Source organism: Hemiscyllium ocellatum, chromosome 19, assembly GCF_020745735.1.
Source record: "Hemiscyllium ocellatum isolate sHemOce1 chromosome 19, sHemOce1.pat.X.cur, whole genome shotgun sequence".
Taxonomy (NCBI): Eukaryota; Metazoa; Chordata; class Chondrichthyes; order Orectolobiformes; family Hemiscylliidae; genus Hemiscyllium; species Hemiscyllium ocellatum.
Window position 1 is genome coordinate 37,774,469 of NC_083419.1, and position 16,446 is coordinate 37,790,914.

The window sequence follows — 16,446 nt, forward strand, 5'->3', positions numbered from 1 at the left end:
AATACATTCCAGGTCAGATTTAAGAGAATCTTTTAGGGGATAAGGCTAAACTTTTTTTTGCCAAAACTGAGAATGCTCTTCTCAGAGAAGAGAAGGTTGGGACAAAATATGACAGTGATGTTCAAAATTATGAGGGCTGCTGTCACAACTGGTAGAGGGAAACTGTTCTCAATGGCAAAAAGGTTGAGAACCAGCTGGAATTGATATAAGAGAACTAGTGGGATCCTAAGGAAATAAATTATTTATTTAGCAAAATGGTGAGGTCTGTAAAGCACGTGCAAATATGGTGGAGACAGATTCAATCATGGCTTTCCAAAAGGAATTGAAGAAGCACCCAAAGAGAAAATGCATTTCTGGTCCATGACAACATTAAAGATTCTCTTCATCTCCTTTCAAGATAGTTTAATTTCCAATTGTTCATCTGATAAAGTAAATCTGATAAAGTGTTAAATAAGTAGGCATCCATTGGGATTAAGAGTCAAATTTCATGTTGTAACTAGGTTACTTTAACAAAATGTGAAAACCCCAGGAAATTCCTATCTCAGCTTTTCTTGTTAATTAACGAGAGCTAATTTAAATCCTATGACTGAATAATTAGAAATTAGATGTGAGAACTTTATTATGAAATGTATTTTAACCCTGATTGGGATATGCTCCAGTTAAAAGAGGCTAAGAGGTGATATTGTGTGAAGTTGCTTTCTGGATCTTTAATTACCTAATACTTTATTCACCCCGAATAGACCCAATACAGTTAAAAGGGATCAAATAACAAATTACAAACTTGAGCAGAAATTTAAATGAAGTGTTAAAGCACAATGTAAATATGAAACCAAAAGATTACACCTTGGTAGGATTCAAACATCCAAGTGAAGAGATAGAAAAATAATAGTATCTTGAAATCATTCTAACTAGCCGAATTTCAATTTTATTTTGCTTTGACCAGGTACGAGCATTGAAATATTGACATGCTGATCAGGTCTGAGAATGGATAAAGCTAGTAACTTCAGGAATTATGAGATACTTAACCGGCCTAAGTGAATGGATGAGTATCAGACAATATTTTGTAAGTGGGCAGCTCAAATAACAGAGCAATGATTGGTTAAGTCATTATCCACGACCTTTGTTGGTTAACAAGAATGTAAGAAAAATCGCCTATGAACTTAAGGTTTAGAGGCATTTGGCCAAGGTTTGGAAACCATCTGTTGATGTGCCCTCACTGAAGGACAGACAGAGGAGGGATCACACATGTACGTGCTGTGTGTAATAGTGCTGGGCCAACGATTCCACCCAGGACACAACTGCTATCCAAACATTAGCATGTCCCAAGTCCTGCTTGTACTGAATAAAATATCACCATTTGGGAAATTGCTTAGGGGTCTGAGATTCGTGACAGAATCTGATGAAGCCAATCTCGATGTCAGGAGCAACTTCCAGTCAGAGAAATAGAGGTGCAGCACAGGAAAAGCCCCTTTGGTCCATCAAGTTTGTTCCTGTCAAAAAGTAACCATTCAGCTATCCAATCCCATTTTCCAGGATTGGCCCATGGCCTTGCATAGTTGAAAAGTGTGGTGCTGGAAAAGCGCAGCAGGCCAGGCAGCATCCGAGGAGCAGGAGAATTGTTTCGGGCATAAGCCCTTCTTATGCCCGAAACGCTGATTCTCCTGCTCCTCGAATGCTACCTGGCCTGTTGTGCTTTTCCAGCACCACACTATTCAACTCTGGTCTCCAGCATCTGCAGTCCTCACTTTCTCCATAGCCTAGCATAACCTTGGTATCTCCAATGTTCATGTGAATACTTCTTAAATGTTATGAGGGTTTTTGCCTCTACCACTCTTACTGGAAGTGAGGTCCAGGTTCCCACTACCCTCTAGATAAAAACTATTTTTCCTTACATCCCCTCTAAACCTGCTGTCCTGTTCATTAATCCCTCCATATCAGGAAAGGTATCTTCTTATTTATCCTTTCTATGCCCTTGTTACTTTGATAGATCTCAATTATGTAACCCCTCAGTCTCCTCTGCTCCAAATAAAACAACCCTTCAGCCCAGGCAATACACTGGCAAATTTCCTCTGCACTCTCTGTTGTGCAATCACATCTCTCTTATAATGTGGATTCCGGAACTACACGCAACACACAATGTGGCGTAACCAATGTTTCATACAGATCCAACATCAAATCTCTACCCTTAAACTCTACATCTCAGCTAATAAGGACTCCAACTTTTATGCTTTAGACAAACCATAAGACATAGGAGTGGAAGTAAGGCCATTTGGCCCATCGAGTCATTCAATCATGGCATATGGGCATTTCAACGCAACTTACCCGCACTTTCCCCGTATCCCTTAATTCCTTGCAAGATTAAGAATTTATCAATCTCTGCCTTGAAGACATTTAACATCCCGGCCTTCACTGCGCTCAGTGGCAATGAATTCCACAGGCCTACCACACTCTGGCTGAAGAAATGTCTCCTCGTTTCCATTTTAAATGGACCCCCTCTAATTCTAAGGCTGTGCCCAAAGATCCTAGTATCCCTGCCTGACGGAAACAAATTCCCAGCATACACCCTTTCTAAGCCATGCATTATCTTGTAAGTTTCTATTAGATTTCCCCTCAATCTTCTAAACTTAATGAATATAATCCCAGGATCCTCAGCAGTTCATTGTATGTTAAGCCTACCATTCCAGGGATCATCCTTGTGAATCTTTGCTGGACATGCTCCAGTGCCAGTTTGTCCTTCCTGAGGTGTGGGGCCCAAAACTGGACACAGTATTCTAAATGGGACCTAACCAGAGCTTTATAAAGTGTCAGTAGCACATCACTGCTTTGGCATTCCAGCCCTCTTGAGATAAATGACAAAATTACATTTGCTTTCTTAACCACGGATTCGACCTTTAGAGAATCCTGGATTAGCACTCCTAGATCCCGTTGTACTTTGGTTTTATGAATTGTCTCACCATTTAGAAAATAGTCCATGCCTGTATTCTTTTTTCCGAAGTGCAAGACCTCGCATTCACTCACATTGAATTTCATCAGCCATTTCTTGGACCACTCTCCTAAACTGTCGAAATCTTTCTGCAGCTGAAAATGTGTTGCTGGAAAAGCGCAGCAGGTCAGGCAGCATCCAAGGAACAGGGGGTGGGATAAATAGGTGGTAATCAGCAGGAGGTTCCAGCATGGATCTCATTACCTGTGTTTGACCTCATACCATGCGATTTCATGGGCTCAACTCCATCCTAATGTTACACCATAGTGCTCTCATATCTCATAAGCCTGTCCTGAAATAAGAACATACCCAGGATTATTGATGATGGGTTATGGGACAGTTATATGATTCATGAATATGACAAAAAAAATGAAATTGAAGGAGGCAGAGAAAATCTAAATGGCATTTGTGCAAATTAAGAAAACATAAGGTTAAATGCTAGGAAGTACTTTTACAGAGACAGGTGGCATGGTAGCACAATGGTTAGCACAGCTGTTTCACAGCACCGGGGTGCAGGTTATATTCCACCTTCAGGTGACTGTCTGTTTGAAGTTTGCACATTCTCCCCATGTCTGTGTAGGTTTCCTCTAGGCACACCAGCCCCAGCACAAAGATGTACAGGTTAGGTGGATTGGCCATGCTAAATTGCCCATAGTGTCCAAGGATTTGCAGGCTTGGTGGATTAGCCATGGGAAATGCGGGGTTACAGACATAACAGTAGGGATTGGGTCTGAGTAGGATGCTGTTCAGGGAGTCAATGTGGACTCACTGAGCCAAATGGCCTACTTCCACCCTGTAGGGATTCAATGAGACATTGATAATGGAATGGATTGCTATACATTAAATATGGATTCAGTACTAGTCTTCAAAAGGAAGTTGTATGATTTCAAATAAATGTAAAATATCTTAAGTTATGAGTAAAAAGCAATACCCCCAAATTCTGAAATAATAGAACATGCCTGAGACTAAAGTCAAGTGCTGAAGATTGGTTGATTGCCTTTCTGAGATAAGTTCAGAAAGAAATTTATTTAAAAATACTTCCTGGATTAGCCCAAGTCATTTTTTTGTTTTTGATGGCTCTTTGTTTTGGTGCTTTGAAAAGTAGGTTGCCGATGCACACAAGTTGTAACTTGGTCAACCAGTTGGCCTTTTTCACTCTGCTTCATTTGCAAACATCCTCCTCATTCATGAATCTGAATTTGACCTCCACCCAGAATAATGGGATTAGAGTCTTGTCTGTCTCTGCTGATTGTTATTATTTGAAATTAGCTTGCATCATTGACTAGTTGAGTGTGGATATTAATTTATTGAAAAGATCCCCAATTTGGCACAAAATTGTGATTGAACTTGAAAAGTAACAAAGTTTGCCGGTGGGGATACCTCAGCAGACACACTGGCAATAAAAGATACTGTGCCAAGATTAGAGTTAATTTACAACTAGCATTAAATAACCTGGCAGCATTTGTTATTGAGAGGGGTCCTCCATGTGGATAGTGATCTTTCCCTAGGACATCTCTTTCTGAAGACGATTAAACACCAGAAAATGACAGAAATAATGTTGAGTTCTTTGCATAAACTTTTCAATTGTCTTTTCTGAATTAAGTAAGACACAATACATTCATTCAGATACTGTGACAGTATCTGAATTCAACTCAAACAACTGAGTTTATATACCACATAATTCAGTCACGATCTGAGATACAAATAGAAAATGCTGGAAATATTCAATAGATGTGGCTGAATCGGCAGAGGGAAGATGGTTTACTTTTGAGGTCTGAGTCCTTTCATCAATACATTCTGAAAATAACTTAGTTTAATTATAATGTGCTTCTCTATTTGCAAGATAGTAAACTGATCATAATTTATATCATACACCGAATTTAGTTGTTGTAGATTACCTGGTAAATAAAGTTTATACAAAGGGATAAAAGCAAGATTATATAATTATGCAGCCCTAAATCAAGTCAATGTAAGAGGGTGCTTTATTACCGACCCATATTTGTGTAACTCAATTAGTGATTCGGCCTTCACTTTAAAAAGACACAACCCCTTGCAATAACAAACAGAATTACCAATTCACTTTGCCTTGCTTTATATGTGGTCCTGGCATTCCTCTTGGCCACACGGAAATCCTATCACTGCCTCAATTTATGAGTTAAATGAGCTATCTCAAAAGTAGCACTGTTTGTAAAACAAGGAACTTCTGTTTATACAGTACAATACGGAATTGTCACAAGAAACCTCGATTACGAAGATGAGAAGGTTGAGCTGGTGAAATGTTACCCTTTGCAACAACTGAAATGCACATTCGGTGTCAAAAATGTGCTGATGTCTCTATTTAGAATTAAACTACATCATGTAAAACTTAAGCTTGTCCTTGAGAACAATGTTTTCTTTCAACTTTGCCAAGTGTGGACGATTGTTTTCCTTGATGATGAATGTTACGCTATTCCCGGTCGACTTTCTTTCTCCCAACAATGAGACCTCACAGTACTGTGAGTGTATTCATGGTTTGGGGAGTGGGGGAGATATTTCCTCGTGGGGAGTAATTAAATATTCTGTGTTTGGCATGTCTCTGATTTTTAAAAAAAACTCACTAAAATTTATCTGACTTAATATGCTTGCTTTGTCATACAACTTGGGCGGCATGGTGGCACAGTGGTTAGCACTGCTGCCTCACAGCGCCAGAGAGCCGGGTTCAATTCCTGCCTCATACTGTGTGGAGTTTGCACGTTCTCCCCGTGTCTGTGTGGGCTTGCTCCAGTTTCCTCCCACAATCTAAAGATGTGCAGGTCAGGTGAATTGGCCATGCTAAATTGCCCATAGTGTTAGGGGCAGGGGTAAATGTAGGGGAATAGGTCTGGGCGGGTGGGTGTGGACATGTTGGGCCGAAGGGCCTGTTTCCACGCTGTAGGGAATCTAATGTAAAACAAACAAAATTTAGTTTTCGAATTTTATATTTCATGTCAGTAAATAATACAACCTATTGGAGGAAAATGTCCACTATAAGCTCACACCTGAAATAACAAGAGGACTTCTAGTCGCTGGTCTACGGAAGGTGTCAAGAGTTCAGCAATGTTCATGTTGAAACTTAGTAACCCTAACGGACGCCAGGATTAAGGATCGGGAGGGTGACAGAGACATTCGGCTGTAGTGCAGCCATTCGTGAAAATCCGAATGACCATCTCTTTCCCTGTTTGATCCACGACGCGAGTGTACTTGTTCTTCCAAAAAATAATTACACACACTTGTAACATTTAGATTCATTGTCACCTTAATTATACAATTAAGCCCTGTACGATGTCAAACTCTTACAAAGCGCAAAATTCTCCAATTTACTTTCCATTAACTCGACTCTGAATGAATTGTAGACAGGGACAGGAAATTGTTTGAACGATCAGAAACTCACCTGCCGATAATGGGGTTATAAATAAGAAACTCCTATCCAAAATGTCAGCGACGCACCCACTTCCACCTTCCCTATTGTCATTAAAAATCTTGAAGCAATGCCAAACTGGACATGGTCGATACTGGCACAGAAGCAATATCTCGCCTTAATAAAGCACCTTGCTGCAAGAGCGCGGACACTGAAGGTCGGTCGCCCCCACCAGATCTGAAACTATGATTCACATCTTGTCCTTGCTGATGTTCTTTCCTATTTTCCAGAAATCAGCTTCTCGGTGTTCGCCTACAGTATTTTATAGAAACTGCTGGATACATCGTCTTCCTGGGGTACTTATAGACGTGCCTCTGTCCAGGAGCAGAGGCGCCCATTTGATCAATGATTACAATGCGAAGACAGCTTGGCAGTGCGTCAGGACTTGCTGTCTAAGACAGAATGGTGAGTTTCACAGTCTCCAATCTGCCCTCAGAGCGGCAGGCGGTCGGAATTTGCAGTAAATTACACCAGGATAATTTTTCACGATTAATTAATTACCCAAATTCAATTTAACTATATTCACCATGAATAACACAATTGTTACTTGTCGTCTGTAATCACTCAGCGTGCATTGGAGGCAAATGACTGAAGTGGGGATACAGAAAAAAAATCGAATCATTTTCGAGATAAGCCGGTTATTATTAAGGTCTCAAATGACTAACCCGCTGACATAAAAAAAACAGATCACAACCGACGATTAATATTGCCCTCCCAAACGATTTTTCGCCGCTCAATCAAAACAACGCCCCAGCTGTAAACATTTTAATTGCAGGAGGTTTAATTTTTTTTTAAGCAAACCGTTTCGATTCCACATTTAAGGATTCCTAAAGCTCATATAAAACGAGGCTGGAATTTGCATTGAAAAGCAGATTTGACTAAAAGAATTAAGAGCATTGTTGATCGATAAAACTGACATTTTGACTGAAGCTTAAATTTCATGAAGCTGAACCTTGTTCCCATTCAATACAATGATGGTTGTGTTCCTGCAGTCCAGCCCAACCCAGGTGTTGCTACGACCTTCCTGCTGCACGCTAGATGCCACTCTACATGCTTTCATTCAACTAGTAACAATAACTGTGCTGCTTATTGCTTCTGCACAACATGATCCTGAAGCTCGTATGTACTTTTATTCCTCCTCTGCAGATATGCACCGCTCGTTCTGCATTCTCCAATTCAGATAATGTAGTCTTCTGCTCGGTAAAGGAATGCTGTCGAGTCTCCCTGTATATGTCTAATCAGTGGGTATGAGATCTTGTATGGGACCCTCCCTCTTCGCCCCTTCCCCCCCCCCCAACTCTGAGACACCACATTTGAATAACTTCTCGAGCTAATTCGTCTTTGCTTTCCATTTATTGTTACAGATACTTGTAATGTAGCCGTTTTCAAATTTATTCAAGATCAGAGCCGCTCCAACTGTTTTCACCTCAACTGCCCAAGTCAGGAGAGCTGCATAATGAGAAGGAAGATTGATTTCATACTCTTTAATGTTAGAAAAGGTAAACACACCACGTCATTACATTCAAAAGCGAATGAATTAATGATATTCATGCAATTATTTTTGTTATTGCAAGTGTTTAATTTGGATCTGAAAACCAGTAATGAAACAGTTATTTCAGCGTAATCTAGCTGCAAATCGCCATCATTCATACTTCAACAAACATATCCCGAAATAGATTTGCTAACAATTGATCTCACTGCTGCTGTTCGTGGGATATGGCGGTCTAAACTATCAACATAAGTGCGACCTTACTTCAAAGTAATTCACTCAACAATGTGCTTTGAAGAGGTTCTAGAATGTAAGTGATGCTGGATAAATTCAAATTCCTACTTCAGCGAGTGAAGCATTGGTAAGATTTTAACAGTAGAAAACGGATGGTATATCTTTCACTGTCAGTTTTAAATTGGTAGTTAATTTATGATGTTTTGCTTCAATTTCGTGGTCTCAACTTTTTACCTAATTCGTCCGCAGGAGAGGATCCAGATTTACTCATTTTTGGAAATCGGAGTAAAAGCAGAGAGTCAACTAACACGTCAAGATTTAATAATTCCGAATATCTGGGTTTGGACAAACAACGCCACTACAACAGGTACGTTTCCCTTCTCTCGCAAGCCACTCTTCCCACTAACAACTGGTATAAGTCTGTGTCACTTCCACCACAGACACCTCTTCCTTCCATTTTCAACCGAGTGTCCAGCAACGATTCTGCCGATATTACCAATGGTGCAAATAGCAGCCGAACCTACTCGCCTGCGCCGTCGGAGGCTCCAGCCTTAATCGAAGGCGACGTGGCCGTTAGCATCACGAGGCAAAGCATGGCCCGGCTCTCTCACTTCCCAGCTGCCGATGTTACACCGACTTCCAACATCCTCCCTCTGAACCAGGGGGACACCACGAGAGGGACCTCTGACAAGAACCAGACCACTGCTAACACCACCACTCCTCCACGATTGCAGCTGGGCCCACAGATTTTGTTGCCTCCCTTGTCGATGGTCTCAGTAATCACATTAACCTGTTTATGTACTCTCCTATGGATAGCAGCACGGTGCAGGAAAAACAGGGGTCACTATGGAACTCTTCAGCCAGGTGATGCGGGATAGAAAACACATGTACAATGAACACACGGCTAGAATCAGCTTATACGAAATGGCTTGAATCAGTAGTTATAATGAATCACTTTATAGCATGATAATTAATTTGTCCTAAAACTGAAAGAGGGAACCCGTTTCAACCACTTAAACTGAGAATTGATACCCTTCCATATGCACATTATACTCATGATGCAAATACTTTCTTCTATTTGAACTACACCGGCTGCTCGATTTCTTTTATAATAAATCTATTGTTTTAAACGGTTGGTACTGAGAAATATTAGCTTGCATTTTCTTCATTAATCCATACAAACAGTTATATCTCGGACTGTGAAGTTGAATCCACAATGAATCTTACATCGGGTAGCCAGAATCTAATCACAGCTTTAAGGTACGAGTTAAAAGGAATATATTGTTGAACAGCTTTCTGCTCTTGGTTGCGAAGACCGTCATAGTCTTTACTACAAGTACCAGTGGCCACTAGCGGCGAAACATCAATACTGCGCCAACCTTTGCTTTTTAAACAAATCTCCTTAGTCTATTTTTCTCTTTTGACGAATGGTTTTAATGAAGGTTGTGATTACAGTTTTTCAGAAAATAGAATTGCTCACTTTTCCTTTGTAATTGAATGCCAGAAGATTTTTTTGATTCCTGATATGCTCTACGTAAAGAAAGAGTTTTGTAGAAAATGTTACAAATGTCTGTCCGTGTTCGTGTGTACGTTGCTTATGCGTGGTTTAATGTACACAGAGTCATAGGGATGTACAGCACAGAAACAGACCCTGTCGGTCCAAAGTGTCCATGCCAACCAGATATCCCAACACAATCTACTCTCAACTGTCAGCACCTGGCCCATATCCCTCCAATCCTTCCAATTCACATACCCATCCAGATGTCTTTTAAATGTTGCAATCCTACCAGCCTCCACCCTTCCTCTGGCAGCTCATTCTATACATGTACCATCCTCTGCGTGAAAAAGTTGCCCCTTAGGTCTCTTTTCTGTTTTTCTCCTCTCACCCTAAATCTTTCTAGTTCTGGACTCTCCAGTGAAGGGACTTTGTCTATTTATCCTATCCATGTCCCTCATGGTTTTATAAACCTCTACAAGGTCACCCCTCAGCCTCTGACACTCCAGGGAAAACAGCCCCAACCTATTCAACCTCTCCCTATAGCTCAAATCCTCCAACCATGGCAACATCCTTGTAAATCTTTTCTGAACCCTTTCAAGTTTCACAACATCTTTCCAATAGGAAGGAGACCAGAATTGCACGCAATATTCCAAAAGTGGCCTAACCAATGTCCTGTACAGTCACAATATGACCTCCCAACTCCCAGACTCAATACTCTGACCAATAAAGGAAAGCATACCAAATGCCTTCTTCACTGTACTGTGACTCCACTTTCAAAAAGCTATGAATCTGCACTCTAAGGTCTCTTTGTTCAGCAACACTCCCTAGGACCTTACCATTAAGTGTGTAAGTCCTGTTAAGGTTTGCTTTCCCAAAATGCAGCACCTTGCATTAATCTAAATTAAACTCCATCTGCCACTCCTTAGCACATTAGTTCATCTAATTAAGATCCGTTATAATCTAAGGTAAACTTAGCAGTCCACTACACCTCCAATTTTGGTGTCATCTGCAAACTTAATAACTGTACCTCTTAAGCTCACATCCAAATCATTTATATAAATGACTAAAAGTAGTGGAATCAGCACCGATCCCTGTGGCACTCCACTAGTCAGAAGTCACCAATCTGAAAAACAACCCTCTACCACCACCCTCTGTCTTCTACCTTTGAGCCAGTTCTGTATCCAAATGGCTAGTTCTCCCAGTATTCCGTGAGATCTAACCTTGCTAATCAGTCTCCCATGGGGAAACTTGTCGAACGCCTTACTGAAGTCCATACCACTCTTCCCTCATCAATCCTCTTTGTTACTTCCTCAAAAAACTTAGTCATGTTTCTGAGACATGATTTCCCATGCACAAAGCCATATTGACTATCCCGAATCAGTCGTTGCCTTTCCAAATATATGTACATGCCCTCCAAACAACTTGCCCACCACCGATGCCAGGCTCACTAGTCCATAATTCCCTGGCTTGTTCTTACCATCTTTCTTAAATACTGGCACCACAATAGCCACCCTCCAGTCTTCTGACACCTCACCTGTGACTATCGATGATACAAACATTTCAGTAAGAGGCCCAGCAATCACTTCCCTAGCTTCCAACAGAGTTCGAGGGCACACCAGATCAGGGCCTGGGGATTTATCCACTTTTATGTGGTTCATGAAATCCAGCACTTCCTCCTCTGTGATAAGGACATTTTTCAAGATGTCACCATCTATTTCCCTACATTCTATATCTTCCATGTCCTTTTCCACAGTAAATATTGATGCAAAATACTTGTTTAGTATCTCCCCCATCTCCTGTGGCTCTGTACAAAGGCCATCTGATCTTTGCTGATCTTTGAGGGGCCCTATTCTCTCCCTAGTTACCCTTTTGTCCTTAATGTATTTGTAAAAACCCTTTGGATTCTCCTTAACCCTACTTGCCAAAGCTATCTCATGTCCCCTTTTGCCCTCCTGATTTCCCTCTTAAATATACTCCTACTGCCCTTATACTCTTCTAAGGATTCAGTTGATCTATCCTGTCTACATCTGAATATGCTTCCTTCTTTTTCTAAACTAAACCTTTAATTTTTTTTTAGTCATCCAGCATTCCCTATACCTCCCAGCCTTACCTTTCACCCTAACAGGAATATACTGTCTCTGGACTCCCGTTATCTCATTTCTGAAGGCTTCCCATTTTCCAACCGTCCCTTTACCTGCGAACATCTGCCTCCAATCAGTTTTTGAAAGTTCTTGCCTAATACCGACAAAATTAGCCTTTCTCCAATTTAGAACTTCAACTTTTAGAGCTAGTCTGTCTTTTCCCATCATTATTTTAAAACTAATAGAATTATGGTTGCTGGCCCCAAAGTGCTCACCCACTGATACCTCAATCACCAGCCCTGCCTTATTTCCCAAGAGTAGGTCAAGTTTTGCACCTTCTGTAGTCGGTACATCCACATACTGAATCAGAAAATTTTCTTGTACACACTGAACAAATTCCTCTCCATCTAAATCCTTAGCACTATGGCAGTCCCAGTCTATGTTTGGAAAATTAAAATCCCTTACCATAACCACCATATCATTCTTACAGATAACTGAGATCTCCTTACAAATTTGTTTCTCAATTTTCCTCTGACTATTTGGAGGTCTATAATACAATCCCAATAAGGTAATAATCACTTTCTTATTTCTCAGTTCTACCAAATAACTTCCCTGGATGTAGTTCTGGGAATATCCTCCTTCAGTACAGCTGTCATGCTATCACTTATAAAAAAAGCCACTCTCCCTCCTCTCTTGCTTCCCTTCCTGTCCTTCCTGTAGCATTTGTATCCTGGAACATTAAGCTGCCAGTCCGGTCCGTCCCTGAGCCATGTTTTTGTATTTGTTATGATATCCCAGTCCCATGTTCCTAACCATGCCCTGAGTTCATCTGCCTTCCCTGTTAGGCCCCTTGCATTGAAATAAATGCAGTTTAATTTATCAGTCTTACCTTGTTCTCTGCTTTGCCCCTGCCTGCCCTGAATGTTTGACTTGCTTCTTTTCTCAACTGTACCAGTCTCAGATTTATCTCTTTCCTCACTATCTCCTTGAGAACACCCCCGTCCACCTCACTAGTTTAAATCCTCCTGAATAGCTCTAGTAAATCTCCCTGGCAGTCTATTAGACTCTTCCAATTCAGGTGCAATCTGTCCTTCTTGTACACTTCTACCCCAAAAGAGTTTCCAACGATCCAAAAATATGAATCCTTCTCCCACACACCAGCTCCTCAGCCATGAATTCATCTGCTTTATCCTCCTATTCCTGCCCTCACTAGCTTGTAGCACTGGGAGTAAATTCAGATATTACTACTCTTGAGGACCTCCTTTTTAAATTCCTGCCTAATTCTCTGTAATCTCCCTTCAGAAGCTCAAGCTTTTCCCTTCCTATGTCGTTGGTTTCAATTTGTACAATGACCTCCTGCTGGCCCCTCTCTTCCTTTAGAACATTCTGCACCCACTCCGAGACATCCTTGATCTTGACACCAGACTAGCAATTCACCATTCTGATTTTTAGTTGCTGGCTGCAGAAATGTCTGTTTGGACATCGGACTAGGGAGTCCCCTAACACAATCAATTCTTGGAACCTGATGTACCCTCATTGCATTTGAGCCAGTCTCAATACCAGAACCTTGGCTGTTTGTGCTATGTTCCCGTGAGAATCCATCACCCCCCTACATTTTCCAAAACAGCATACATGTTTGAAATGGGGATAGCCACAGAAGATTCCTGCACTATCTGCCTGCCTCTTTTACATTTCCTGGAGTTAACCCAGCTATGTGACTGTATCTGCAACTTTTCTCCCTTCCTATAGCTGCCATCCATCACACCCCTTTGCTCTTGTAAATTCCTGATTGCCTCTAACTGTCACTCCAATTGTAACATTTGACCTGATAGGGTTCACAACCAACGGCATTTATTGTAGATATAATCCTCAGAAACATGTAAACTCTCCCTGAACTCTGATCCGCCAAGAAGAACATTTCACTCTACTAAAGGCCATTTTTGCTTCTTCCAATCTGCAGTCCCAGGAAATAGAACCATCTTATTCCTCTACAAAACACTGCACCAGGCTAACTTAATACTTACGGCTTATATTTTTAAGTTTAATCAAGAGACATATCACAATAAAACATATAATCAAGAAAGAGCCCACTCTGTTCACGACTGCAGACTTACAGCGAGGCCCCAAGGCCACACTTAAAACTATTCATTTATCTGTCTCTGTGCTGTGACCTCTATCAAGCAGGTTCCTCCAAGATCAGTTGTGAATTTCACTGTTTGTTAATTTTCCCAGATGCACTCTGATGTCCAGTGATACATGAATTCAACAGCAAAGGCAGTAACTGTGCAGGTTCACTGCTGAGTCAGTTAGCAATGTGGGTTTCTTTTTCTCTCTCTCCTGCACTGACCTCACCATATGCTGTCTTTGTTTGTCCCTCTCCCTTTTAAAAGGGCCATTGTTTTGACTTTTTTTTTCTCCAACATTCCAAAACAATGCGACAGTATGCTGCTCCTGGAGTTCGAGGGAATCACCTCCAGCACCTAAAATACCTCAAAAAAGGAGCAGCCTGTTACAGCCAGAAATTTTTCCCATCCTCCATCTTGAATCTTAAATGGTATGTTACCAATTTAGCCAACTTACCCCAAAGCCTGAACAACATTTCCAAGATACTTTGTAAAGTCACTGATAATGACAACTGACGGTACAGAGAAAATAACTTGCATGTTCTAATACAACAGCCAATAGGTAACTTGTTGTTGATTTAGAACATAGAACATAGAACATAGAAGGATACAGCACAGTACAGGCCCTTCGGCCCTCGATGTTGCGCCGACCGAATCCTACCTAACCTATACTAGCCCAATAACTTCCAAATGCCTATCCAATGCCCGCTTAAATGACCATAAAGAAGGAGAGTTCACCACTGATACGGGCAGGGCATTCCATGAACTCACAACCCGCTGTGTGAAGAATCTACCCCTAACATCTGTCCTATACCTACCACCCCTTAATTTAAAGCTATGTCCCCTAGTAACACCTGACTCCATTAGCGGTAAAAGGTTCTTAGTATCTACCCTATCTATACCCCTAATCATCTTATACACTTCTATCAGATCTCCCCTAAACCTTCTCTTCTCCAATGAGAACAGCCCCAAGTGCCTCAGCCTTTCCTCATAAGATTTTCCTACCATTCCAGGCAACATCCTGGTAAACCTCCTCTGCACTCGTTCTAAAGCTTCCACATCCTTCCTATAGTATGGCGACCAAAACTGCACACATATTTCTAAGTTATTGATTTCTAAGTTAATACAGAAGGTTGTATATTTATATTGTATAAACGTCTTTCAAAAATATACAAATAGAAGAAAATTAAGTTAAAATTTAACTTTGCTTTTATAAATTTATGATAATATGTGGCATACACTTTACCATTGGATTGTTAAATGCCAATCTTAATGGACAAAAGATAGCCTGAGATTGATGGTTAAATAACATTTGATGACAAAATAGCTGGAGCACACCTAGTACATGCAGAATGGAGTACAGCCTCTCTATTCATAACCTTCATACAACAGCACTTCACCACACAGTACAAAATAACATTTGAAAAACCAAGCAAATGGCAAATGCTCTCTTGACATTATTTGTTGATAAAAAGTTTCATTCAAATTTATTTGATATTTTTATTGTTGGTTAGGTTATATCATATTAAAAATCAAATGCATAACACTAAAGTTGAGTTTGAACAAAATTCAATACTAAAGCTAAACTTTACTAAATTGTCCAGTTCAAAACAGCTGTGAAAGAACAACTGAAGAGTCAAATTCTTGATTACTACGTTACTTACGGGGGTGCTGTAACTACATCCACAGTATTCTCTGACCCTTATTATTTATAATCTCCACACATACAGATTGTATTTCCCAAACATCTGAACTAAGATCCTTTCTAACTACTGTCCGCATGTCATCATTTACTATCAAGGTTATTCCTCCCCCTCTTCCATTCTGTCTGTATTTTCAAAATGCTGTATAATATGGATTATATATTTCCCATCCTTGGTCAGCTTGTAACCTCTTTATAATGACAATTAGATATATTTGTGTGATTTGTTTATCTATCTTACATGAATTCTTTGGGCATTTGATTAGAGTTGTACAGCATGGAAATGGACCCTTCGGTCCAACTCATCCATACCAACCAGATATCCTAACCTAACCTAGTCCCATTTGCTAGTACTTGGCTCATATTCCTCTATACCCTTCCTATTCATATACCCATGCAGATGTTTCTTAAATGCTGTAATTGTACCAGCCTCCCATCACTTCCTCTGGCAGCTCATTCCATATAGGCACTACCCTCTGCGTGAAAAAGTTGCCCCTTGAGTCCCTTTTATATCTTTCCCTCTTCCCATAAACTTATACCCTCTAGTTCTGGACTCCCTCATCTCAGGGAAAAGCCCTTGTCTATTTATCCTATCCATGCCTCATGATTTTATAAACCTCTATAAGGTCACCCCATAGCCTCTGACACTCCAGGGAAAATAGCCCCAGCCTATTCAGCTTCTCCCTATACCTCAAATCCTCCAACCTTGGCAACATCCTTTTATATCTTTTCTGAGCCCTTTCAAGTTTCACAACATCCTTCTGATAGGAATGAAAATTTGCACGGAATGTTCCAAAAGTGGTCTAACCAATGTCTTGTACAGCTGCAATATGACCTCGCAACTCCTGCACTCAATGTTCTGATCAATAAAGGAAAGCATACCAAACATCTTCTTCACTA

At 40.7% G+C, this 16,446-nt stretch overlaps 1 protein-coding gene across 1 annotated transcript; it reads left to right on the forward strand.

Moving 5' to 3' along the window:
• The first annotated feature begins 6,604 nt into the window (after window positions 1–6,604).
• On the forward strand, window positions 6,605–9,020 carry LOC132825059 (MANSC domain-containing protein 4-like). Its single transcript, XM_060840066.1, has 3 exons — window positions 6,605–6,824; window positions 7,784–7,918; window positions 8,392–9,020. Exons 1-3 carry the CDS (start codon window positions 6,605–6,607, stop codon window positions 9,018–9,020), a joined length of 984 nt encoding a protein of 327 aa, XP_060696049.1.
• The last annotated feature ends 7,426 nt before the right edge of the window (window positions 9,021–16,446 follow it).